This window comes from Ambystoma mexicanum, chromosome 14 (genome assembly GCF_040938575.1).
Source record: "Ambystoma mexicanum isolate Mex_15411 chromosome 14, UKY_AmexF1_1, whole genome shotgun sequence".
Taxonomy (NCBI): Eukaryota; Metazoa; Chordata; class Amphibia; order Caudata; family Ambystomatidae; genus Ambystoma; species Ambystoma mexicanum.
The window spans coordinates 477,171,675-477,197,174 of NC_090940.1; the positions used below are offsets into that span (position 1 = coordinate 477,171,675).

The 25,500-nt window shown below is 47.8% G+C and overlaps 1 protein-coding gene across 10 annotated transcripts in view; it reads left to right on the top strand.

The window, feature by feature from the left end:
- GSKIP (GSK3B interacting protein) overlaps window positions 1–25,500 on the top strand; it is a 480,402-nt gene that overhangs the window by 53,003 nt on the left and 401,899 nt on the right. For 3 of the 10 annotated variants that reach the window (XM_069637708.1, XM_069637712.1, XM_069637705.1), the window contains exon 1: window positions 6,655–6,782. The exons of 2 other annotated variants lie outside the window; for them this stretch is intronic. Coding sequence is in view for 2 of the 8 variants with exons in the window: in XM_069637704.1 (XP_069493805.1) it covers window positions 6,606–6,782 (177 nt within the window). In the remaining 6 variants the exon portion in view is untranslated. Of the gene's footprint in view, window positions 1–6,597; window positions 6,783–25,500 lie in introns of those variants that run through there. 5 more of the 10 variants (XM_069637716.1, XM_069637707.1, XM_069637711.1 and 2 more) reach the window with 3 other exon arrangements.

A 25,500-nucleotide genomic window follows, 5' to 3' on the forward strand; every position in this document is an offset into this window, starting at 1 on the left:
CGATGGGGAGGTAACGTGTTAGCCTGTTCTTTCTGAAAAACGTCTCGGAATTCGTGGTATTCTGACGGTAGCTGTACAGAGGTAGAAGTCGCTGAGGCTAAACCCATAGCTGGATTTCTTGGATAACAAGTTGGTTCACAATCAGGAAAACTTATCTTCTTTGCTCTCCAGTCTATTCTTGGATTATGTGTTTCTAACCAAGGAATTCCAAGAATTACTTGAAATTGTGGGGCCTTGATCAGATCAAACACGATTGCTTCCCGATGTCCATCCTGACCCACCAGTGTCAATTCAACAGTGGAATGCGTTACAGGCCCTCAGGCTATTTCGGTTCCATCTACTGTAGTAATGACACCTTGGGTTACTTTCGGGCGGAGAGGGAGCTTAATCCCGGAAGCCAATTCACGGTCTACGTAATTTCCAATAGCTCCACTGTCGATATATGATTTTATAGCATGCAACTGCTGAGGCTGTTTTGGGTCCACGAGCACCATTGGCATGACAAAATGCGAGGTCAAAGAGTTTGTTTTCAAGCTCGGCAAGCGGACCCCTACGCTTGTTGGGCTAGGTCGTTTCCCGAATCAGGTGTCAATAAATCATTATCAGTGGCTCCAACCACCTTCTTAGGTGGTTTAACCGGACAATTTCGAAAGAAAGTGACCGGAAGCCCCGCAATACAGACAAAGTTGCATTTGCCGCCTTCTCTCTCGTTCCTTCTGCGTTAATGGTCCTTTAACACCGCCGATTTGCAAAGGTTCGGATACATCGGCGCTCTTGGAGTTAGCGTGGGTTTTGATCGGTACTCGAGTTTCGTACTTGAACCGATCTGCTTTTCTATTTTGAAGTCTGTGATCAAGTTGAACCACAAAGTCTATGTAGTCTGCGCAGACCTGGGGTGGATTTACTATCTGAGCTAGAACATCTTAAAGCTCTCCGCGCAGGCCTCGATGAAACAATGTGATCCTTTTATTTTCTGGCCATCCAGTTTCCACAACCAGTCTATTAAAGGTGGCAATGTAGGACAGGAGATCCTGATTACCTTGTCGTAAGGATAGCAGTTCGTTATCAAGGGCCTGTCCTTGAGAGTGTCGGGCAAACAATCTTTCCATGCTGGCCAGGAAGCTCTGAAAATCCTGGAGAATGGGATCATCCTGATTTACCAATGGAATAGACCAATCGGCAGCACTGCCACTGAGGTAAGATAGTATAAAGGCTACCTTGGTCGGGTCGTTAGGGAAGGCCCCGGGTCTGCATAGAAAGTGTAAACGACATTGGTTCATAAAGACGGCATATTTCTTGGGATCCCCCGCAAAACGTTCAGGCGGGGCCAAAGGCATGTGTCCAGGTAGATTGATTTGTACCGGGTTATTCAAACCCATTGATGTGGAAGTACCACCGGAATTCGGTAAAGGAATGTGCCCTGCCTGGGCCTGCAATAACCTTTTGGCCAGGTCATCTGTTCTTTCCTTGGATAGGATCAGTTCTCTTTTGAGAGTGTTAGTCTCCTGGCGGGCTGAGTGCACCTCTGCCCGTAATTCCCCCAAAAGCTGGGCCAGCTGGTCAGTCTCGGAAGTCTCCATAGCGCCCGGGTGGGAAATTGTGGGTAGGCTTCGCGTTCTGTCACGCTCACCTGATTCCCACGGGGGCGCTGGCCTGGTTTCGAGTGCTGATGCCTCTTCAATGGTGAAGCGCAGGGCTCTGAAGATGGATAGGACGGGCCCCTCTACTCTGGCTAATCTGGCTCGCAGGAATATCCTCCTGTACGTGAAAAGGGAGTATTACAATCTGGCGGAATAATGCTCGAGCCTCCCACTTCCTTCCAACCCTCCTCGATACCCTTCCACGATCCCCCGTGAAGTCTCACCTTAGGGTCTGAAAGGACGAGCTCTCCATCCTGCTTCTGACGCAGGGGCGCGTTGAACCCAGTTACTTCACTGGATTGAGGTTGGATGGGAGTTCAGGTAAGCTTGATTATACTGGTAAGGCGCTGTAAAAGTTCTGTTGCAAGTTCAAAAGTTCAAGCTTTTAATAATAATGTTCATTGTCTTTTTCAGGTGATGAAAGAAGATTCCTTTGGAGACTTCTTGCAACAAAGCGCTAATGTTGATGTCTTTTCCCCGTAGGGGCGGGGTTCGGAATGCCGGAGATATGGCGCCGACCCGAAGTGAAAAGTGCAGTTCCAGTAAAGATCTGGTAAGTCCTAGATGAGCGCTCAGGTAATGTTTTTGCATTCGCTCATCTAATGTCTTTGTCTTTTTCCCCATAGGGGCCAGGGTCCGGAAAATGCCTGGAAGCAGCAAGACCCGAAATGAAATGGGAATGACCCAACAGGCAAGTCTTAGAAGGAAACTGAGCTTTTCCTATTCCCTTCCTTCTCTCACCTTGTGTTCTTGTCTTTTTCTCTCTAGGCTCTGGGAAGTGGCTGCGGATCCGGATGATCGCTGCTGAAGATGGAGGCGCCCAAGAAAGGTGAGTGAAATGCAGCGCTGCAGCGATCGGAGCGAAATGCTTTTAAAAATGATGTCTTCCTTTTCAGGATCGTCGGTGAGATGTCTCCGTGGTGCAGGTTTAGCAGGTAAGGCCTTCTTCCTCACCAATTCTCTTCTTATCCCCCTTTGCAGGTGTCCCAGGATGCTGACAGGCGTGGCTGAAGTCCAGAAGCAGGAGCAGACACGGTGAGCGTCCAGCTGCTAGGTGCAGAACAACGCGAAGCACGTGTGGCTGTTCGGGTGAGGTTTAAATAGCTTTGGAAGAAGTTCCAGGTATGTATCCTTCCACCGATCAGGTATGTATCCTTCCCTGACCACACCCGGGTGGAAAGTAGTCCCACAGGTAAAGTAGTCCCATTCAGGCCTCAAGAGGGCCTGGATATAGCAGCATGGTCTGCATCAGGTAAGTGCACATAAAAACACTTGAACACATGTTCAGCTTTATGAGCCTGGCGCCTAAGGCGCCAGGACTGGGGTCCAACATGAGCCTGGCGCCTAAGGCGCCAGGACTGCGTCCAAAGGGCCCCAGCTTGGGCCCGCTGGAACTTCCCTGGGGGGGGAATGATGCCTGCCTCTGGGGTTGCTGGGTCGGACCTGGCTCCTTGGAGGTAGGCATCATGACACCCAGCTGGCGCACGCTCCCTTTCAGCACGCAGCGCTTCTTCTGTGCTGGAATCTATGAATCGGGCCTATTGTTACCATACCGGCACACTACTAGTCTGAGGGTGGGTGTCGTCCCGCCCACCAGGGTCAGACCTAGAGGGCGGAACGGCACCCGCCCGCAGACTTTCACAGAATCACCAGCAATGTTATTAACGGTGCTGGTGCTTCCGTCATCCCCATTCCCATTGAGTCCTACGGGACTCAAGTGGGAATGGGGATTTACAATTTACCGGTGCCTGATTTCATGGAACGCTGGGGTTGTAATCCCCCGGTGATTCCGGCAAGCCAGGTGCCACTAAATACTGCAAGTCCAGCATCAACCGCCGATAGCTGTTAGGCAGAAACCTGTGCAGTTCCCTCTGGGACCACTGCAAAAGATTTAGGACTACAGGTGTTTGGCAGTAAACCCACTTGGTAGCAGTCTGTACCACACAGATTCACTTGGTAGCTGTGGCTGAGCAGTCAGACTTCCCTCAAGAAGAGTTAGGCAGTATACAGAGTATTCACAATAGGTCAAGAGCACACAATAGAACAAGTAAACACTGACCAGGGCTTGGTGTAAAAGAGAGATAATTATTTATTTAAAACCACATCTAGAAAAACACACAGGCACTAATAGTAAGTAATTCAAAAACACGGTTACTAAAAGATATACACTCCCTTAAAAGAATATTAGACAAGTCTAAGTAAAGCCCCACTTATTTTCAGACAGCGGTGAGCGCTTAACGTAGATGGCACTCTAATAATTCATTTTAAAAAGGGAGAGAAAAGCAGAGAATAAATTGAAACAGATCCCAACACTTTTACAAGAACGTAGCAAGAGAGGAAGGCAAAGTAAAACCGTGAATTCAGAGTTAGTAGGCCGGATCCGCTTTAAGAGGATCCAAACGAAATGTGTCCAAGGTCACACGGTTGCAGTGCACAAAAGTCTTGTAATGGTTCAAAAGGAAGTTGGATCAAAGAAAAGGGACCAGTTAGAGGGTCAAGGCGGCCAGCCCAGTCCAGAAGGTTAAGGAGTTATTATTACCTTGTTGCAATCTTTAGAAAGGGAGGCCTGGCGGACACGGTACCTTAAAGTGGTGAGAACGCTCCAGCGGGGGCAGTTGTTCCTGGTAGCGGGTGCAAGTCGGTGCTTCCTCTGGGGGAAGAGAGGATCTCGTCGTGGAGGAAGACAGGGGCCCGTTGCAATGCCAGGGAAGAAACCAACCGTGGAGTTTCTCAGGTACAAGGAGCGGTCCGTTGATTCGCGGTTCAGTGGTGAGTGGCTATCCGGTCGCCGGGGTGCTTGGCACGGGCAGTTCGACCACAAACCGAGCTGGGGTGCGAAGAAAGAAAGGTAAACTGGTTGTGCCCACCAGTCAGGGGAAGAAGCCTCTCCAGCCGGGAGATCTTCTCTGTCGTCAGGAAGTGGTGAGTCGGTTCCGCAGGGCTCCACCGGTGGTGTTGTCGTGGTAGGTCGGCTCAGCTTCTCCCTTGTCGGATTCTCAGGTCCTGTGGCGACTTCTGAAGTTCCAGTCCCCAAAGCCCTGCTTTTATGCAGAAAACCCCCATTCACTCAGCCTACCTGTCACTCAAACATGCTAAGTGGTGAGCCGGCCGGCTCAACACTTGGGCCAATCACACAAGAGTGCGACTTGAGTTACCACGGTAACTCACTCCAGGGTGCCTAAACCCCCCTCCCACACCCCCTATGGTACCCAGACAGAGTGGCACCACTTTTGGAGGCTTCTGTGGAGAAGCCCGCCAAAAAGTGGAACAAAGGGCTCGACTTGGGTTGGAGTCACAGAAGAGAACACAAATGCCATTTTAGAATTGAGTCTTGGCAAAAAATACCAACCGGAGAATTAATATTAATTAAATAAACCGGCGGTATTTTCGAGGCAATGAGAATAAAATAATTAAAGTTGGTAGCCTCGAACAATGGGCATATCCCATAGGAAAATATTTGCGGTCGAATATAAAAAGTAGTTTCCACTGCCACCAGCCAAAACTCGATCAGGGGGGACGGAGATGTGCCCCCTCGACTAACAGACCCCGGGGCAATCGAATTGCCCCGACCAGTACGTCCACAATATGATGGTTTGTACTGGTTTCTGTTAATAATTTGGGACTAGTAAAGCCAATGGTGACTTTACATGCTCTGGGACACAGTAGCCAGTCCTAGGGTATGGAGTCTATGGTGGGGTGTCATTATGACACCCCTGTGTTACTGCACGGAGGGTGCTGTGTAACACACATAGGAAAAACGCATGAGACCCTATGGAGTAAAGGACCCCATAGCCCATAAAACACATTACCAGTCAAAGGAATACCATCTTCATGTCCAAGAGTGGGAGGAAAAGAGTCTCACTCTTGGCAGGAGGAAAACAACAAACTCCAGAAATCCAGCAAAGCTGCTGGGGGACTCAGTAAGTTAGGGAGAATTCTCTCTTTTGGCTGAATTTCCTAACAGTAGCACCGGCAGGGTTACCGCTGGACTTGTAATGAGGCCCATTGTGAGATTACTTTATTTGCCCAGGATCACACACTTACGCCAAACAGCGAAGCAGGGATTTTAACCCACTCTGCAATTTGGGCACGGCCATCTTCTTCCACGCTTTACTTGGAACAATAATACTGTCCTATAGAGTTTACTTGCAAAATCCACAAATTGCATAGTAAAGCATCATGACAACATCTAAATACTTATAACAGCATGTTGAACCAAAATAATGTTGTGTACCTTTATTTTCCACATGCTGAGTGGAAAACTAGAAGATGCAAAAGGCAAAATATCTATGTACTCACTTTATTTTCAGCGCTTTAAGACACACAATAAAAGAGGCTCAAAAAACTCACTTTGCTTTGGAGATTTGTCCCAAACCTCCAGCGTGGTGTTATGCATGGTTTTAAGAACATGCACCTGAGGACATGAAAGCATACTTTACGTTTTAGGATATCAAGCTATTAGATGTTATGGGTGTGAACACATTTTAAAAGGGTGCTTTATTGTGTTGCTCACTTTAACTGTAACAGATTTGTAAGGTGACTGATGGTCTTTCAGTTGTAAAGTCACCATTATGAATAAGCAAGCCTCGGCTGCCAATGGCAAAAGAAAAATAAACGTGTTGGGTTGATTACGCAGATTGTGTGTCTGGAGGGGCTGTGACACTGAAGAAACAAAATGCATCACGTTTCTGATCATTTTGTTAGCAGTAACATTTCGTTGCATGCCTACCCTTTTTATGATATTCCACATCCCCACAGATGACAGGAATGGGCAGGGGCGGAGCTACAAAGACATCACTGGCCAATCCCAGGAATGGAGCTGTTGGAGGGCGGGCTATCAGGCAGAATGTTCTTTCATTTTTACACTGTTTGAATGGCTGTAGCCATCTGTGGGTGGGCGGGGCATCCAAGTGAGCGTGGCTTCGAAGATTGCCGAACCCTTGCCTCCTTACAAGCTACCATGGGATGCAGGATAATACAACACCGGACCGTCCTCGCTGTCTATCATCAGGTTTTTTATTTCCTTGTTATTCAAGACGTCACGCGAGGAAATGCACACGTAACTGCGCCGGAAGTGGCAGAGTATACTTTGCAGAGTGTGTGGGTGTACCTGTTTGTTGGGGTCCGGTGCCGGCTATAGAGGTAAAAGCTGCGGGATATGTTTTGGGGGAGCTTAGCTATATAGGAAGAATGCCAACAATAAAAGGAAGCCCCGGGGGGAAGGAGGGCACTTAATGGCCATCGTTTTGTACTGGGACGGAGCGTTAACTACCTTTATTCATCTAGTGTATGCAACGTGGGTGTTTGTTCTCAAGAGAATTTTCTGTTTGGTTATTCTGCTTTGAGGTTCGAGACATTTTCTAGCACAATTTACACACGTCGTAACGTGGTGATTGCTACCTCACCTTTGGTTCCTCCACCTTCGTGCAGGTTTGTTTCCGCCATTTCGAAACTTTGAACTCCTGCCACCTTGAGAGGTGAAACGGAAATATTCTCCCTATTAAATGACAACCCGGAGAGGCTTGAATTGTTTCTAAACGTTCTTCGTTGCGCTATGGTAAACTTGGGGGAGCGGGCTGGCACAACATGAGTTTTCCATTGGCCACTAGGCATACTAGTTAGTAGTTTAGTTTATTGGTTTGTAACGCGCTCCCAGCCCTGGGGCTTCTGGGCGCTTAGCTTGCAAGTTGCATAGTTAGATTTGGCATTTTAATTTTTACAATGTTGCATATATACATTTACACATAGGTTAAGTAAGAGACTGTCAGGTTGCAAATATACAAGTACAGATATGTAGTTTACGTGTTGCCTAGAATGCCACATGTACAGATACATTAAACTTGAGGAAGTATTGCCCGGTAGCATATACACAGGTAAGTTTCATAATTTAACAATGGTTGGGTATTACATAGGTAAGTACAGATACCCTTTTAGCCGAGAGTTTATACCTGGAGGGCAATGTTTATGGGATTAACATCGATCTTGCTCAAATAGCCAGAGCTTACTATTTTTTCTGAGTAGGTGCTATGACGGTTCTGATGTTGGCGTGATGGGTAGTGCGTTCCAACTTTTGGCTGCAAGGACAGGAAAGCTGGTCCCTCCTGTGCTTTGTAGGTTGAACTGAGGGATCTTAATGCAGTTTGTCTGGGCAGTTCAGGTTGGGCGGGTTGGAATGTTGAGGTTTAAACTAGTGGACAGGTATTGGGGTGCGCTGTTGGTGATACACTTGTGAAAAGAGTGCGGGCTAAATAGATTGTGAGTGTGCTGAGACTCCAAATATCTGATGGACTTTTTATATTTGAACACAAGATGAACTGAAGAAGACAGCTGCGATTGAGATAGAACTGAAAGGCTACCCCAGCCAATCTTAAATAAACAGACCATACAATAATTCCACAAATACGCGCTGTACACAAAAAATAATATTGCAGACAATTTCACTCTTCATAGTAGACCACATTTAATGTGTGCCAGTACAATTGCGGGCATTAGTGATTCAAACTAATGCGAATTGAGAACCAGCAAAGTATACCAGTACAAGTATCGAGACACAGGCTTTACATAGTACTGAACATTCCTCTGTCCATTGGAATTCTTATAGCACTAAAATGTGCAGAAAAGTCACAAAATGTGCCAACATGTGTTTCGACCTGTTGGATATATTTTATTTATGTTGCGCTCGTACACAGGTGTTCCAGAGTGCGACCAGGCGAAGGGAGGGCAACAGGGGAGAAACAAAAATGATCTTACTAGGCCCAGTGACATTGAGAACGCGGAAGTGCATGGGGGAGTGAAAAAGGGGAAAGTGCATGGGAGGGGGGAGAAATTGGAAAGTGCAGAGCATAGGAGATAACAAAATAAATAATAAGTCAAATAAATTAAATAAAGGTGACACAGTGGTAGTGCAGCCAGAAGGTGGCAAAGTGCTAGGTTAGTCAGATGGGGTTAGTCAGATGGGGTGTATCTGATAAGTGCAGAAGAAGATTAGGTGGGGACTGTATGGGTACAGATACAGGCCCCAGTGCAAGGGGTGGTAAGGGGGCAGTGCAGGAGGGTGAGCAGGTACCTGGGCCTGAAGGACAGAGGGTGGCCAGGTGCACAGTGCTGAGAGAGAAAAGCAGATCAGCAGGGGACAAGCGGGGCAAAGGCAGAAGCAAAGAGGAGGGTCTTGAGGAGCTTTCGGAACCGTAGATGGTTCTCAAGTTTCAAGGTGGCAGTTCCAAAGGGAGGCTCCAGCCAAAGACAGAGATCTACCCTCAGCTTGTTTCTTTGAAAAACTGAGCCTGAGGGAGCTAGAGGTAGAGGAGCGAAGGGCTCAAGAGGGGAGGTATTTTCAGAGGGATAGTTGAATGTATTTTGGACGCAGGCCCCAGAAAGCCTTATGGACAACGCAGAGGGTTTTAAATGTAATCCTTTCATCCACTGAGAGCCAATGAAGGGATTTCAGAGCTGGAGAGATACGATCCCAGGGCTTGAGGCCAAGGACAAGTCTTGCAGTCGTGTTCTGGATTAGTTGTAAAGGGCGGAGTGTGGAGGCAGATTTAGATAGAGGCTTTTAGAGTAGTCCAACCTAGAGAGAATTAGAGCTTGGGAGACAGTGAGCGTCTGAGGGAAGGAGAGGAAAGGAAGAGTCCCTCTAATGAGGTGCAGTAAGAAGTTTGACTTTTTAGAGACGTCAGAGATGTGTGCAGAGAAGGAAAGTGTGGAGTCAAAGATGACCTCGAGGTTCTTGGCCTCGCAGGTATGGGCAGGAGGAGGGCCAAGGGAGGCCAGCCAGAGAGTGAGGGGAAAGGATGGAGAGGGTGTGCCAATGAGGAGGATCTCCGTCTTGTTGGCATTTAAACAAAGATCATTGGCGGCACACAACTTTTGAATGGCTATTAGGCAGTTAGAGATGAGGGAAGGAGAGGAGGTGGCTGAAGGAAGCCTAAAATTGAGTTTGGTGTCATCAGCATAGCACTGGAAATTTGAGCAGAAAATGGAAATGCAGTAGGCGAGAGTTGTCAGGTATTTGTTGAAAAGCCAGGCAAGAGGTTAGACCCTTGGGGAACACCACAGGTAGAGAGGGAGATAGAAGATAGGAAGGATCCAAGTTGTACCTGGGAGGGTCGATCAGAGAAGCGAGGTCAGCCAGGCCAGAGCCTGATTGGTGATACCCAGGTTGTCACATAGACGATTGAGCAGGGTGGTATGGTAGACTGTGTCGAAAGCAGAGGACAGATCAAGTAGGTTAAGGACAGAGGGAATGTTAGAGTCAAGGTTGGAGAGTAGGTCTTCACGGATGCTCAGGAGACAAGTTTCCGTGCTTCTGGCAGCTCTGAAGCCAGATTGGTGGTCATGGAGCGAGCCAACAGAGTCAGAATGAAGGTTAAGCTGAGAGATGGCAAGCTTTTCCAGGAGCTTACCCAAAACGGGAGTAATGGAAATTGGGCAATAGTTAGCTTGACAAGAAGTATCAGCTGTGGGTTTCTTGAGGAGATGATGCACAAGGGACTGCTTCAGAGGGGAGGGGAAAGATCCACAGGCAGAGGAGAGGTTGCAGAAATCGGCATGGGCTGGAGCGAGGGTATTGATGTGGTCCTTAATGGTTTTAGAGGAACGGGGATGGACCTGTTTTGATGAGGCTTTCATAGATCAGACTTGTCTAGCGACCTCATCAGGGGGGAAAGAAGGAGAAAGAGGGAGTGGGGTAGCTGAAGGAGGGGCAGCGAGGAGAGGAGAGGAGCGGGAGAGGAGGAGAGTGTGGACAAGATGTCCTGGGTTTTAGAGATAGTGTGAGGCAAGGGCATTGCACAGAGCCTGGGAGGCGAGAGGATGGGTGGATACTGCATCAGGGTTGCTAGGTCTTCTTCAGGGCACAACATCTTACACAAAATTCACGTTTATTTTCACCAATATATATACTATTGACCTTAATGACAGTAATCTATGCAAACGGGGAGATGGTGGGAGAGAGACGGAGGGAAGGAAAAGGAAAGAAGAGGAACAAACATTAGCAATGTTGAATAGCCTTTGACGCTTATTGTATTCTCTAATCTTTAAACACTTATTGACCCTCTGTTTAGAAATGCAATTTATTAACAAACCATTTTTCCCAAAAAGAACCATGATTCACAATAGTAAGTTTCCTTTTGCACTTAGTTTATATATAATTCATTAGCCACTTTTAAGCCAACTTATTTAAGTGACCGATCTTAAAACACAGTTTTATGACTCATTGATACTCCACGTTTCCCCTACTGCTTCTGTTGATTTAAACATGTTGTCACCCAAATTAATAGTACAACTCTTGATGGACAGAATCAAATAATCTATATGTATACTGGTGTATGTCAACCGAAAGAGAGCAGGACCCTATATCAACCCTTAGTCACATGAAATTATTCTGATCAGAAAAGGCTTATTCCCCAAACTATTAATTGAACCTTCATATGGCCATATCCGTATTTGAAAATGTAGTCCCCTTTTGGCCATCCATCAGTACTTTTGTGAGTAAGAGACAAGGTTTTGAATGTCATTCTTTGCTTAATGGGGAGCTAATTCAGCTTGCCCCTGATTTCCGAGAGATGATGTGATCTCGAGATATTCAGAGCTGATCTGATGGCGTTATTTTGAATGACTTGCATCTTGTTTAAATTCTGTTGGGTGGTTCCTAGGTATATAGAGCATTACAGAAGTCCAATTCCGATTGGACTAAGGCTCTGGCTAAGGTAATACGATTAACTGGTGTTATGAAAGGTCTTCAAGCAGTGATGAGTTTGCAGGTATAGGCAGTTGATGATGCAATGGTATTGGTTTGTCTTGTTAGTGAGGGAGCGGAGTCTAGGTAAATGCCTAAAGTTCTTACATCTTTGGAGATTTTAATTATATTACCATCAATGTTGAAGGCAGTGAATTGATCGTCTAAATTGTTTAGTTTAGCAGGTGATTCCAAGGAGGATCCAGAGTTCATGCTTAGCCATCCAGGCTTGTATAGTGAGGTAACTGTTGTTGAGTGTTTGACTATCAATGGCATAGTCACCTGTGATGGGGATGAGTATTTGAGTAGCTGAATACCCAAGTCATTGGTGGAGCCAAAATCAAATCTTACTTTGGAAAACAAACAATGGTTTAGCCAGGTACTTAAGTTAGAGGTCATAGCTTGAACGTTATAAGACTTCAACCAAATGTCCTTTGCAACTTGATCATAAATATGTCAAAACAATTGTTCTTTTATAACCACATTTTACTCATTCTCTCCCATGACCTCATGGCTACTACTTAATTCACTGCAAAGCATTCCTAAAGATTACCTCAAGTCCATCTTCCCTGTTCCAGTACTTGTGCACTCCCTGACCTCCATCTCAGGAATCCATTCCATCTTTTTACTAAAGATAGACCTTGCACGATCTTATAAATAAGCTAATTAATGCATCATTCTCTACTGGTACCATCCCTAGCAACTTAAAGGAGTCCTGCATACTCCCCCCCCCCCCCCCCCCCCCAAAAAAACAGTCATTAGATCCAACCATACCCACCAACTATAGGCCTATTACAACTGTGCCATTCTTACATACAATTTTAGACCGGGTGGCTTATCTCCAGATACAGGAGTATTTAGAGCTCAACCAGCTCCTAGGAGTCCGCCTATCAGGCTCTAGGCCTCAACACAGTACCAAAAACTGCGCTGATTGATCTCAAGGCCCAAATTGACGAGCTTAGAGACCAGGGGAATTCAGCCTTACTACTTGTTCTAGATCTCTCGGCTGCATTCGATTTGGTGAACCACAAGGTCCTATGAAATCACCTTAATTCAGCAGTTCACTTCTCTCAGGAAGCCATAGTTTGGATCCAATCCTTTCTGAGCAACATGACCATGACAGTCTTCTCCCCATCATCGACAGCAGACCCTATTCCGATTACATGTGGAGGGCCACAGGGTTCCTGTGTCTCACCCACAATGTTCAATATATTTACTAAGCCCCTTTTTGACGATCTGGACCATCTTGGTATCACCTACACTAACTATGCAGATGATGCCCAGATTCTCATACCACTTACTGGGGATTATGACAAGGATTTGGCCGTGGTAAACAAAATCTATCTCAACATCCAGGCATGGATGGCTGTCCACTGTCTATGCCTGAATGATGACAAAACTGAGCTTTTCATCTAGGAACCACCTTCAACCTCAATGAACTTGGCCACAAATACACCTCTTTTAATATTGATGGCAACATTATTAAAGTTGCTAAAGAGGTAGACTCCACCCTCACCTTTGGCAAACAGGTTAACTCCATGGCCTCTGCCTCTGCATACACATGCAAGCTGATTAGAGCCGGTAAACCGTTCCTATCTAAGAATAGCTGTTTCATTCTGGCCAGAGCTTTAATCCTGTTCAAATTGGGACTATTGCAACTCCCTTTACCTCGGCGCCAGTAAGTACATCATCAACAAAATTCATATTCGCCAAAATAATGCCCTTAGAGTGGTACTGGGCATAGCTAGGAAAGAGTAAGGAGATAGAATAAATGGCTCTCCACTAGTGACAAAATTCGCCTTTAAACTGCCTCGTTAACACAGAGTGCCTACACAACGCTGCTCCCCGCTATTTTATGGAGAGAATCAATAGAAAATCTTCTAGTCGCCCCACTAGGACTGCAAGTACAAATTGTCTAGTGGTACCGAGGTTCAAACTGACTAAAGCCGGAGGGAGTAGCTTCCCAGTAAAAGCGGCGCAACTATGGAACCCCCCCCCCATTCTTGAGGGTGGACCAAACCTTTCTGAACTTCAGACTTAACATAATCAATTGGCTTAGAGAAAATGACCACTAATGCACTCCACTCCAGCTACTGTCCCACTTTCTCCACTCTACCTGCACCACCTATTACCTTGCACTGTAAATTGATATTGCAAAGCCTATTATTATATGCTGACTCTCAATCTTGTAAATTTGAATTATGTTGATTTTTACCATACGTACATATCTGTCAAGTAGCCTACCGACTATATCCTTTCTGTAAATCCTTGTTTTTCCTCTATGTAACCTTAAGCTGAAAGTATTTATTTATTTTTTAAACGTTTTTTATTATATTTCAACCAACAAAACAATACGGACCAAATATACAGTACAAGATGCCACAATACAGTTTTGAATGTGTACATTATACAATTTGATCTCCGCTCCCCCCAACCCACCCCCCCTTACGAGCCCATCAAGTCTGTTTACTGTGTGTTCACGCCGCGCGGTGGGGTTCGTTCTCCATTGGAATCCGCCAAATCTGGCATCGTTCCAAACAATTCCGCTATCAGTGATTTCCAAGCCAACAGGGTTCCCACCTCTTCTCCCCCTCCCATCATACTGGACTCCTGCCATATCATAGTCTCTGCTTCCGCCCTCTTTTGCAATTCATTCCACCATATCTCCAACTGCGGTTTATGACAAGCCTTCCACCCCATGGCAATCCTCCTCTTAGCCAGCACATATGCCAAGTCCTTCAATTTGTTAACATGCTTCAGTTTCTGCGATCTACGGAACCCCCCCAATAGGCAGGCCCAGGCTGACTCTACAACCAGTGTGACTCCTTTATCCGCCAGTTTCGCCGCTATCTCGCTCCAGAAGCGCCCAACCACCGGGCAGGACCAAAACAATTGTCATGTCAGCCTGTTCTTCATCACACTTGGGACATGCTTGTCTGCCTGCATTTTTAAACCTCGATATCCTCAGGGGTGTCATGTACGCCCTGTGCGTAATATATAATTGTATTTGTTTCAACCTAGCATTTCTCGACACCTTCTGATGATACCACAAAGCCCGTTCCCACATCCCATCTTCCATCGAGGCTCCCATCTCAGTTTCCCAATCTAATCAAAGTTTTGTTGGTTCTTTACCAATCCTAAGCATCAGCATGTCATACAATCTTGAAATTTCGTGCCCTCCCTCTATGTCATAAATAACGTCTACAATACCATCCGGCTCTGCTTCGAGAATAGTTTCGGGCCAAGTCTTCTTAAGTTCCCGCGCCAATCTATGATATATAATATATTGACCTACGTGTAGACCTGTTTCCTCACCCAACTCCTCAAAACTTATGATGGCTCCCTCCCGCCAAACATCTCCCACCTTTGCCAACCCCACTGATTCCCAGTGGTTTCTAATCATCCTCCGCGGTTGCACATCCCCCTTAGCCAGTGCCACCAGCGGTATTTGCGGGGAGCACGGGCCGGGATTTCCATCATCCTGCACACGCGGCGCCAAATCCTCCACCCAAGCATCATCATTTTGGGGCGCCCCTGCATTTCTGTTTCAGATAACCAGATCATTTCCTTTAAGTAAAATGGGGCAGTCTGCACTAAACAATCTGGATTTAGGGGTACTTTCATCCGAGAGCCATTTAGCAACGTACTGCAGTTGGCCCGCTATATAGTAGGCCTCATAGTTGGGGAGCCGTATCCCCCCTTTTTCGTAAAAGTTTTGCAGTTTCCACGATGCCATCCTGCACCTAGTTCCTTGCCACAAAAAGTCCCTGCATATACTATTAAGCTTGGCAAAAAACTTCCCAGGTATGAGGTGTGGAATGTTTCCGAAATAATGCAGGAGTCTGGGCAAAACCACCATCTTACGCATTGCACTACGCCCCATCATAGCTAGCGGCAGCTTCCCCCAAAATTGCATACTGTTCTCTATTTTCCCCACGGCTACCTCCGTGTTGTGCTTATGTTCTTGTTCAACCGTATGATACACATCTACCCCAAGGTACCGAAAGGTATCAACCGCCCAAGGGGCTTGCAATATCGGCAGCTGTTCTACGGGGAGTCCCTTATAGTTACCCAACGGGAAAATCAGACTTCTGAGGATTCACAGCTATTCCAGACAGTCCCGCATACCGATCCACAACCTCCAAGATATACTGGAGATTCTCCTCCGGGTGCTTCAGATACAATAACATGTCGTCTGCATATAGAGAGATCAAGTGTCGCTCCCCACCCACTTTGATGCCTATGGTGTCATACTGCTGTCTGAGGTATATAGCCAAAGGCTCCAATGCCAATATGTATAACATGGGGGACCATGGGCATCCCTGCCTGGTACCTCTACCTAACCGCCATCTCTCTGAAATAACAGCTCCCGTCTTAACTCTAGCGAGCGGCGCACTGTATAGCATCTTTGCCCATCTTACATATCCGGGCCCCATCTCATATTCCACCAGAGTCGACAGCAGCCATGGCCATTTGACAGAATCGAAGGCCTTTACCGCATCCAAGGACACTACTGCCATATCACCCTCATTCCCCCCCGCCCATTCAATGACTCGGTGGAGTCGCCTGTGATTGTGAGTTATGTTCCTGTTTGGAACATAACCCGTCTGATCCGGGTGTATGAGTTTGTCTATGACTCTTCGCAGTCTGCTTGCCAAAACGGCTGTTAATATCTTGCTGTCTTGATTCAGCATTGATAGTGGTCTGTAGGAGCCACAGCTGTGCCCAGGCTTATTTGGTTTAGGGAGCGGAATTATAATTGCTTCCCTTAGCGACTCTGGCAGCTGTCCCGTCTCAAACGCTTCATTTAGCATATTCAGCATCGGAGGGAGCACCTCTGCCATGTATGCTTTATAATAGTCGCTCGGAAACCCGTCCGCCCCTGGGGTTTTACTAGTAGGCAATTGTCTCACCACCGCTTCTAGCTCCTCTAACGTGATTGGTGCATCCAACTCTTCCCTCTCTTCAGCACTTATCCTGGGCAGGCCTATATCTTTGAGTGTTTCTTTTATCCTTTCTTGATTATCCTCCTCAACGTCCCCATACAGTTATACGTGGCAAATTCCTGGGTGTCCGCTACGCTGCCGTCATCCCTTGTTATTGCCCTGATGGTGGGTCTGGGGGTTTCGCTCTTATATAACCACGCCAGAAGCCTTTCAGTCTTGTCCCCACCCGCGTGCTGCCTCTCTATGTATTTCTTATAATTCAGTTTACACAACCTATCCCAATGCTCTCCACACGTCTGTTGAAGCTGAAGTATTCGCTCCGCATTCGAACCAGTATCGCCATCCTCCCTTTGTGCTTTTTCCAACTCCCTCTCAGCCTCTTGTAAATCAGCCAGGATACCGCCTTGCAAGCTTTGGGACTTTGCTATGGCCACGCCTCTCAATACTACTTTAAAGGCCTCCCACAACGTACACGCCGAATCTACACTACCCGTGTTCTCCTCAAAGTAATTTATCTAGTACACAGTTAAAATCCCCACCCCAGATTACCGCACTTCCCATGCACATACCAAGGTTAGCACTCAGGGTTCTGAAATACATCGCTGTATTATGATTGGGAGCGTATGTATTAATTATACTTATCTCTCTGTTCTCTGCCAGGCCCCTGAGTATGACCATTCTCCCGTCCGCTTCAGCAGTTTCCTGTAACACATGAAAGGGGACATGCGGGGCCACCCAGATAAGGACCCCTCTGGCATAAGCTGAGTATGTTGAACCCACCACCACTCCTTTCCATTTCCTCTTAATCGTTCCCAGTCTCTCTTTTATCAAATGAGTCTCTTGTAATAGCGCAATGTCTATCTTTTGTCTTCGCAAGTATAGCATGACCTTATTTCTCTTCAAATAACTTTTTAGACCCCTACCATTCCACCTGATTATTTTAAGGTCCCCCATGGCTTGTTATGATTTCCACCCTCACCCCGACCGCGCAATCCACTACTCGTATCCGTTTTCGTCTATTTAGGCTCATATCCCAGTTCAAACTTCCTTTAACTGCACACACCTCTCCCTTCCCCTTATCCCGCCCAACCACACCCAACTCCCCACGCTTCCCACCCGTCATTCTCCCCCCCCAACCCCCTCCCCAACTGTTGCCCAGCTCCATCTCTGGATCTCAGGCTTCCCCGCATCTAGCACTTTTCTGGCTCCCGCCTGTACTCGATGCTCTGCGGGGTAAGGCCGCCCTACTGGCTAGCCTACTAGGACTAATATGGGGGGATAGGGTGCTCACGTCCTGCCGCTCCTGTTTGCTATAAACTCTACACACGTAACTGTACAAGTACCACATATATATATATGCAATTTGCTATATTCAAGTCCTTGTGTCCGCCCAAGTCCATGGGATGTACTTCAAGTGCCACCCGTACCCAGTGATACCCCTCAGCCAGAGCCATCACCCACAGTTCTAATGGATACCCACTGCACATCATGTCACGCTACATGTAATGTCCCAGCCACTTATCGTCTTACTCTTGCGCTCGATCCGCCTCCTGTTCCGGACAACCCTGAAGGTCTAGCCAGGTCGTCGCTTCCTCGGGCGTGTGGAAAAAAAACATCTTGCTCTTATGTATCACTTTTAGTTTCGCGGGATACAGCAGCATATATTTGATCCCCACCGCACGTAGCCTTCTTCTGATCGCCACATAGCTGTATCGCTGCCTTTGGACCAGCATTGTATAATCTGGATATGCCGTGACGGTGCACGACGCCCTCTCAATGGTTCCTCCTTTGCGAAAGTATTCCAAAATCTTCTCACGATCCTTGTAGTTCAATATTTTCGCTATTATGGGCCGGGGGGGGGGGGAGCCACCGGTTGTGGCCTCCTCATGAGGGCTCTGTGCGCACGCTCCACCGCAAACCCCTGCGAGAGTTTTTCAGCCCCTATTTCTTGTAAGAACAGATTCTCAATATAGTCTGTCGGGTCCTGTCCTTACTCTCCCTCCGGCAGTCCCACCACACAAATGTTGTTCCTCCTCGCTCTCCCTTCCGCCTCCTCCGCTCGAGTCTCCAGATTAGCTACCTGTTGTTTGAGTATGTGGATCTCCTTTACGTTGCTAGTGCTGGTGTCCGTGTTGATTTTCACCGCACTCTCCAAGCTGCTCGTTCTCTCCGCCAGTCCCCTGACGTCTTGCCTCAGCAGGGTAACTTCTATGCCTATTGCGTCTATTTTGGCCTCCAGGGAAGTGCGCAGGTCCGACATCGCTGTCCCCCATGAGTCTTGCAGCTCCGTTATGGCTGCTAGTATCTGATGTTTGTCAGTCGCTGCAGCGCTCTTCCCCCGGTGCTGCCATGTCTTTGGACGTTGGAGATTGTTGTGTTTTGGTGAATGCTTCCATCGTGGATTGCTTATTCTTGCTTTTACTCACAGTCCCACGCCCCGACATCTTGCAGCCTTCGTTATGCACCCGAGGTTGACTGGCCTCAGGTGCACGAACCTGCTGTTCTATGTAAGCTCGACACCAGTGCACCTCTCCGGGTATAGGCAGCCATCCTAGAGAAGCCCTGGCGCTCGCCTATTTATGCTGCGCTCCAAGTTCAGAGTGGGCTGTGTCCTCCCACGTATCACACATCCCACTGCGTCCTAGAGACCATGCAACCTTAGCGTAGTCACCTAGCCTCCCGGTTTCTTACATGCAACGCTTGGGAGCCTCCACCTCCACCTTAGCACCACTCACGGCTGTTATCCCCAGCTTTGGCTCATTGCTCCCACGTCTTTTCTTAGGACACCACTGTCCCTGTTTCCACAGCTTACTTTCCGGGGCCAGTGTACACTTTCAACTTCTCCTACAACAGTGGTTTTGCGCCTGGTACCGGGATGCCAGGCTGCACAAGTGTTTGTCCTCTGGCAGCGCTTCTGCATGGAATTTGTGTGCTCTCTCTGCAGGCCCTAGACTCTTACAAGGCCTACAGCATTACCTCAGTTCCTGAGCCCCTGTCACGAAGGGTAGGCTCTCCAGTGCGCTTCATGCGCTTAATAAATCCTGCGCTTCCCGTTGTGCTCCTTTCTGGCAGTGTCACAGCAGTACAGTTTACTGGTCTGTATTTTACTGAGCACTAAGGCAATGGTAGGGGTCAGTTCCTGGGCTGTATTGTGAAAGGGCAGGCTTTTCCGGTGCTTCTCATCCGTTCATTTCCCAGCATCTCATGTGGCACTTCTTCCCAGCGGCGCTCCGAGTCAATAGCCTGCCACTCCTTGCTTATCATGCACTCCAATAAAACGTAGAAATATTCAGTCCGCTCAAGTGGCAGCCTTGTCCAGTGGAGTTCAACCACAGCACGCCGGTTCTGTGTGCTCTGCACTTATGCAAACAGTCTTCCCCTGATCGCCCACTATTCCTGTAGTTTCTTAAAACGTTCCTCATTTACAGCCTTTGTTGTGAGCGGCTGGGAACTGTGCGAGCCTCCGGCTCTTGTCTTCTTTGCAACACAGTTGCACTCGTTCGGTTCGCTCGTTTGGTCCGCTCGCGTCTGGGGGCTCCACTACGGTGTTGCTTAATGTAGCAGCTGGGATTTACACAGGCATTGGCCGTTTGTCCTCCGTGACATGAATACAGTTGCAAGCATCCAGCATACAGATCGCTCGCGCCCGGGAGCGCCGCCCCAATATTGCTTTACACAACAGTTGAAAGCAGCACAAGCATTCAGCGTTCGTCCTCCGTGACACGGATACAGTTGCAATTTTTCAAATCTTTCAGCTCGCTCGTGTCCGGGAGCGCCACGATATCGCTTTACATAAAAGCAAGGTTCAGGAGCATTCCATCCAGCAACTAGCTTTTATCGCGGTCCGTGTCTTTCAGCTGCCTTCGATTCCCCTCGAGGTTGCAAGAACCGCTTCCTTTGTTGTACGCCATCTTGGCAGCAGTTCGTCCCCACAGCTGCCTCTTCAACGTTCCATTATCTCTTAATCCTCAGTTGCAATGTGCTCGCTTTCAAGGATACTTACAGAGCATGTGTTCCGACGTCCATATCTTCATTGACAGGACGCGCATAGCATTTTTCAAGTGTAATTTCAAGGATAAGTGCCGGATCAACAGGAGCTGGACACAGAGGCACGTCCTACTCCATGGCTAGTTAGCCACGCCCCCCCTTAAGCTGAAAGTATTCATGTATCTGTCTGCTCATCTGCGCCCCGATACCTCTGGCTCTGGCGCGCATTGCAAATAAACAAACAAAACGGGCGTGTCCCTAGGCTGGGAATGCATAAACCCATACGTTTCATACACCCCTTATCTGTTGTATAAGATGTAGTTCCACTGTGATGTACTTGTATTGATGACTAATAGCAAACGGGCCAGTTCAGCCAATAGTGCGCTTTGGCAATACTTGCACAGATCTATGCATATCAAACTATTTGGTGTTCACGTTCATTGCGATTGATGGATGTGATCGCACAGCCATAACAAGCCATTTCTGACTTCTTGACTCTAAGTAACCTCTATCTGACTACCAGTTTATTCTATACCTGTACTTTATGTATATATTTCCTCACCCATCTTGTATAATTCACTGTCTCTAATGCATTTTTTTATCTACTGTAACTAAGCTGAATGTGTACGTGTAACTTTTTGGGAAAGGCGCCCAGATACCTCTGGGTTGGGTGCGCCAAATAAACACCCAGGCCTACTCCACCTCTTCCCCAAGAGTAAAGTACACACCCACAACATGTTAGGAAGGCAGGGAAAAAAACGGTCAGGATCTTGGGTACGTGGCTGGGCCACCCCCTGCTCTGGTTCCTCTGGTTTGTAGGGGCACCCTTACCAGGGCAGTTTCTAGCCAAATTGGTGCCAAGGGTGAAACTTCAGAATGCGCGCCCCCTGACTGGCACCCGTCACTCCCAAAGTACACCTGTCGTGCGACAAAACCCTTCCTCAATATGAATAAATAATTGCTATATGAATGAAGCTGGTTTCAAGAAGAGTTCTAATGTGAAAACGCAGTTGTTGCTGCCCAAGTAAATCGTTTTTCTGTCACCAGCTCTTAGGGAAGACCTTGCCTGCAGTTTCAAACTGTTTGTACTGTCCATACTGGCACACTGCGTTGTGAACAGCCTACCTGGGTCTAAGCTCCCTCTGACCACTGGCCCTGTGTTGCAGGTGATTTGTTCGTATCACCTCACTTGTATTTCGCAAGGGGCAATACTAGACTAACCATATGAATTATTTTCTGATAGGTTATCATTCCAAGATGGACAGTCTGGTACACTCTTATTATGCTCTTTCAAAATACCTCTCTTAGAGGGGGTAAGGGGACAAATAACATCAATGACGATTCCTGTATGCTTTGCATTAAATCGGAACATTTCAGGGATGTAACAGTAATCGGAGATCTCTACATTTGATAAAGTCTGTGATAAAAGGATTGTATGAATGAATCTCTAAATTGATAATTGATGCATGACTTGTGCTCACATCACGGGTCACAATACTCACCCTAACATTAAAATGTTTGTAACCATGAACCATACATGCTCATCTGGACAACTTACGTTTTTGGCTGCAACATCAGCCACTCAAATCTAGTACAAGGGCTTTTTTTTTCTTCTGGTTTCTGAAGAATTTTAGAGGAAAGGGCGGTCTCTGTGTTGGCATGCCCAACCCCAATACAGACAAACAAACCTCTTTAGGGAACGATATCTACAGACTGGGCAGGATTCTCACAATTCTCAAAGGATTGTACCTCTTTCAAACTTAAGCCTGACCAATAATACGCTGATGAAGCGTTTTAAACAAAACCGACTTCTAATGCATGGTAGAGGGTCCACAGTTCCTCAGCCACTACCGCCTCACCATTACGCAGGCCTCGGGGGTGGGGGGCGGGGGGGGGGGAGTTATTTCGGCAAAAAGAGCAGGCCCATGATTTATCTATGGAGCTGGTATTAGCATCCCTTATTAGTGCTGGCCTGCAGCTAGTGAAAATCATTGTGTGGCAGTGTAGAAAGGGCGCTTGGCATAGTGGATTTACAATTTGAGGCAACTTCTTTGATTGCTTTCTGCGGCCACAGTATGACATGCTCGTCAGTCTGATACACAAAACATGCTAGTACGCACTTGTATGGACATTGGGCACATCGTACAAAAACAGGTATATGTGCTGTTACATAAGGGAGCACTACATAGACGCCATTAACCAACAGGGTGGTGACTTGGGCAGCGCACAAAACATTGCTGCACACGTCGCTGCATTGATTTGCCATGGACTACTGTCTGCATGGTGACACACAATGAACCCTGCTTTCCTAATGAAGGTGCCAAGTCACATTGAGGTGCCATCTGGTGTGCACTATGCACCGGTTGGCTTGTTAAGAAAATGAAAAGAGCGTTGATGCTGAGCAGATGCATTTAGTCCATGTCCCAAAGCAGCCACTAGAAAATTAGACTTAACCTTCCCAGAGATGCGCCATATGTAACTAAAAAGTAATACCAAAACCCCCCCACCCCCATGTTTTGGTGTGTCAGCCACATGAAAATAGTTTTAAACTTTTCGGTGTGGCCCGTTAATTCTCTTTGAAGAATGGTAGGTATGGTCAGCTAAGTAATACTTGTCCTGGCCTGGTGAATAAAAAATGCCCTATGTTCAGTTCTTAACACTGAAATGTTAAGCATGCGCTTTGTAAAAACAATGGCTTGTTAAGTGAGCTATCACTTTATAAATTGGCCCACTTGAAAGGCTGTCGGCAAAAAGAATGAGGGCCACGGGGTGTGTGACTCCAGAGCATCTCGCGCTGTGTTTGGAATATGCATTCCTTTGTTTGCATATTCTGAACGCATCGCAGTCATCTATAAGTCTGCAGAGGAACACTCAACGGCACAGCAGGCTGCTCGATCTGTTGTCCGGCAAGCTCGAAAGCAGCTTTCGCGGGGGCGGGGGCAGGGGGGAGGCCCTTACTGCGCCACCTCCTTAGCTATTCAGGTCTGCGCCCTGGGCCGTCGCCTGCTCCGCCCGGGCCAAGAAACAGGGCTGACCCTTACATTTTCCTGTCCCTCGTACTCCCTGCTGGGCTTGTGGGTGCATGGTGGTTTGGGTTTTCTGCTTACATGCCCTTTTTCCTGGGTACGCAGACCTCCCAGGCGTGCCGGCCTGGATGGCCTCTGCTTTACTCCTTCCCCTGTCTCTGCTGCTGGTTTTATTGCATGGCGACAAGGGCAGGGCTTTGGTGGGTGAGGCCACAGAGGCTTCTTTTGACCTCGCGGCAGTACGGGCAGTGCTCCGTGCCTCAGCAAGGTTGTTCTCCACGGATTGCAGTGCAGCATTGAGGATAATAAACTCTTACATTTCTGCTGCTGTCCGTTCCTGGTTCAGGGGGCTGCGGCTGCCTGATTAGGTCAGGTCGTGTCTGCACCCCCTCAGGTGCTTAAAGGTGGGGTTGACACGTGTAGCTTAATTAGGTAAAGTGGATACACTTGCTGGACTTATTTAGGAGCTTTGCTGAGGTGTTTGGGCTGTGGGTGCTTTGCTGTGCTAGTGCATGGTGCTCTTGCTGTCCTGGAGTGTTCATGCTGCAGTCCTCTTGTGTCTCCGCTGCACTCTTGTGTGGGTCTTGTGGGGACTGATACCATCTGTCCTCTTGAATTTCTGCCATGGCTTCTGGCAAGTGGGTGTCTTTCTCTTTGGGCGCTGAACGGTATACCTCCTCCAAGTGTAAGATGGTAACTGATAAGCGGTGGGTCTGTAGTTTCCAGAAGGCTTTGAGAATGGAAGCCAGTGTACGAAAGAAGTCCAGGCTGTCCAGGGCTCTGATGCTGTCATCGAAAACCTCTGACGGGGAGTCCTCATCTGCTTACTCGGAAGCGGTGCCCGGTGATGCTGAGGATCTTAAGTGGAAATATGTGGACAAAAAGGCGCTGGCTACCGTGTTAGTACAGGTGGTAGAATACATGGTGTTTTAACCGCAGCTCCTGTGGCTAGTGTAGAGTCTGGACCCCAGCCTCCTCTGCGAGAATCTAAGGTGGGATTGCTGTTGCTTCCTGAGATTACAGAGGTAGTCGTTGAGGACTGGTGGGAGCCTGAAAAGATGGTGGTCCCTCGCCTTATCCCTTACATGAGGAGGGTGGTGGGTTTCTACAGGTACTAAAGGTGGATACTATGCTGTTGATCCTGGGGGTTTGCTCGTCAATGGCGGCTGAGGATGTGGCCACCCAGAATACCGTGGAAAAAAGTTGGGGACCAGCCCTGAAACGGTCTTATGCAGGGGTGCACATGGCCTTTCAGGCTGCAACTGCATTGGGTGGTTTTCGGAATTTGGCTCGGCTTGTGGTGGAAGGGGTGGACTGTGCTCCACTACTGCAAGCTATGAATTGCAGGTGGAGCTCCTGATGCATTTGGCCTACAATGATGTTCACCGCCATAGCATGAACATGGGAGCAGCTACCTCAGGCTGCCGTCACTTGCACCTCCAAGACTGGCATACCGACGGGCACCAGAAGGCGGTGGCCCTAAAAATTGAATTTGAGGGCTAGATGTTTTGTGATTCTCCGGGGGACAGGGTGCATTGTGTGTTCAAAGCAGATATGCACGCTTAATTTCCGTTGTCGCTCTGAGGTTAAGCCCAGGGCTGGGGCTTCTGGCGGCCGTAAGACGTTTTCGGAGTCATACTGCACCATTGCAGTAGTCCTGGCGCCAAATGTGTTGGGACCAGGCTCTGCTGGTTCTGGCCAGGTTGGAGGTCTGTATCATCTGATCCGCGAGTGAACAGTATTGCTTAGTGGGGATACTGGATAGAATTTGTCTCGCCTCCACTGTGCTCAGGAGCATTGGTGACCATGCTTCCCAGGATGGTGCTCGAGCCATAACCCAGAGTGGCCTGGAATTATTGGAGAAGGGGTGATCCAGGAAGGGAGGGCTATGGGGTTCTACTGTTATATTTTAGTGCCCAAATCCAGTTGCAAGTTCCACCTGATCACGATCCTCAAGAGGCTGAGCAAGTTTGCGCAGTCTCAGCATTTCAAGATGCATCTGCAGAGGATCATCCCGTTGGTGAAGGAGTTGGACTTTTTGCTATCCCTGGAACTCCAGGATGCATAGTTTCACTTGCCCATTTGGAGGTCGCATCAGAAGTATCTGTGATTTCTCCTCACGTGCATTCATTTCCAGTTACGGCCCCTTCCCTTTAGCCTAA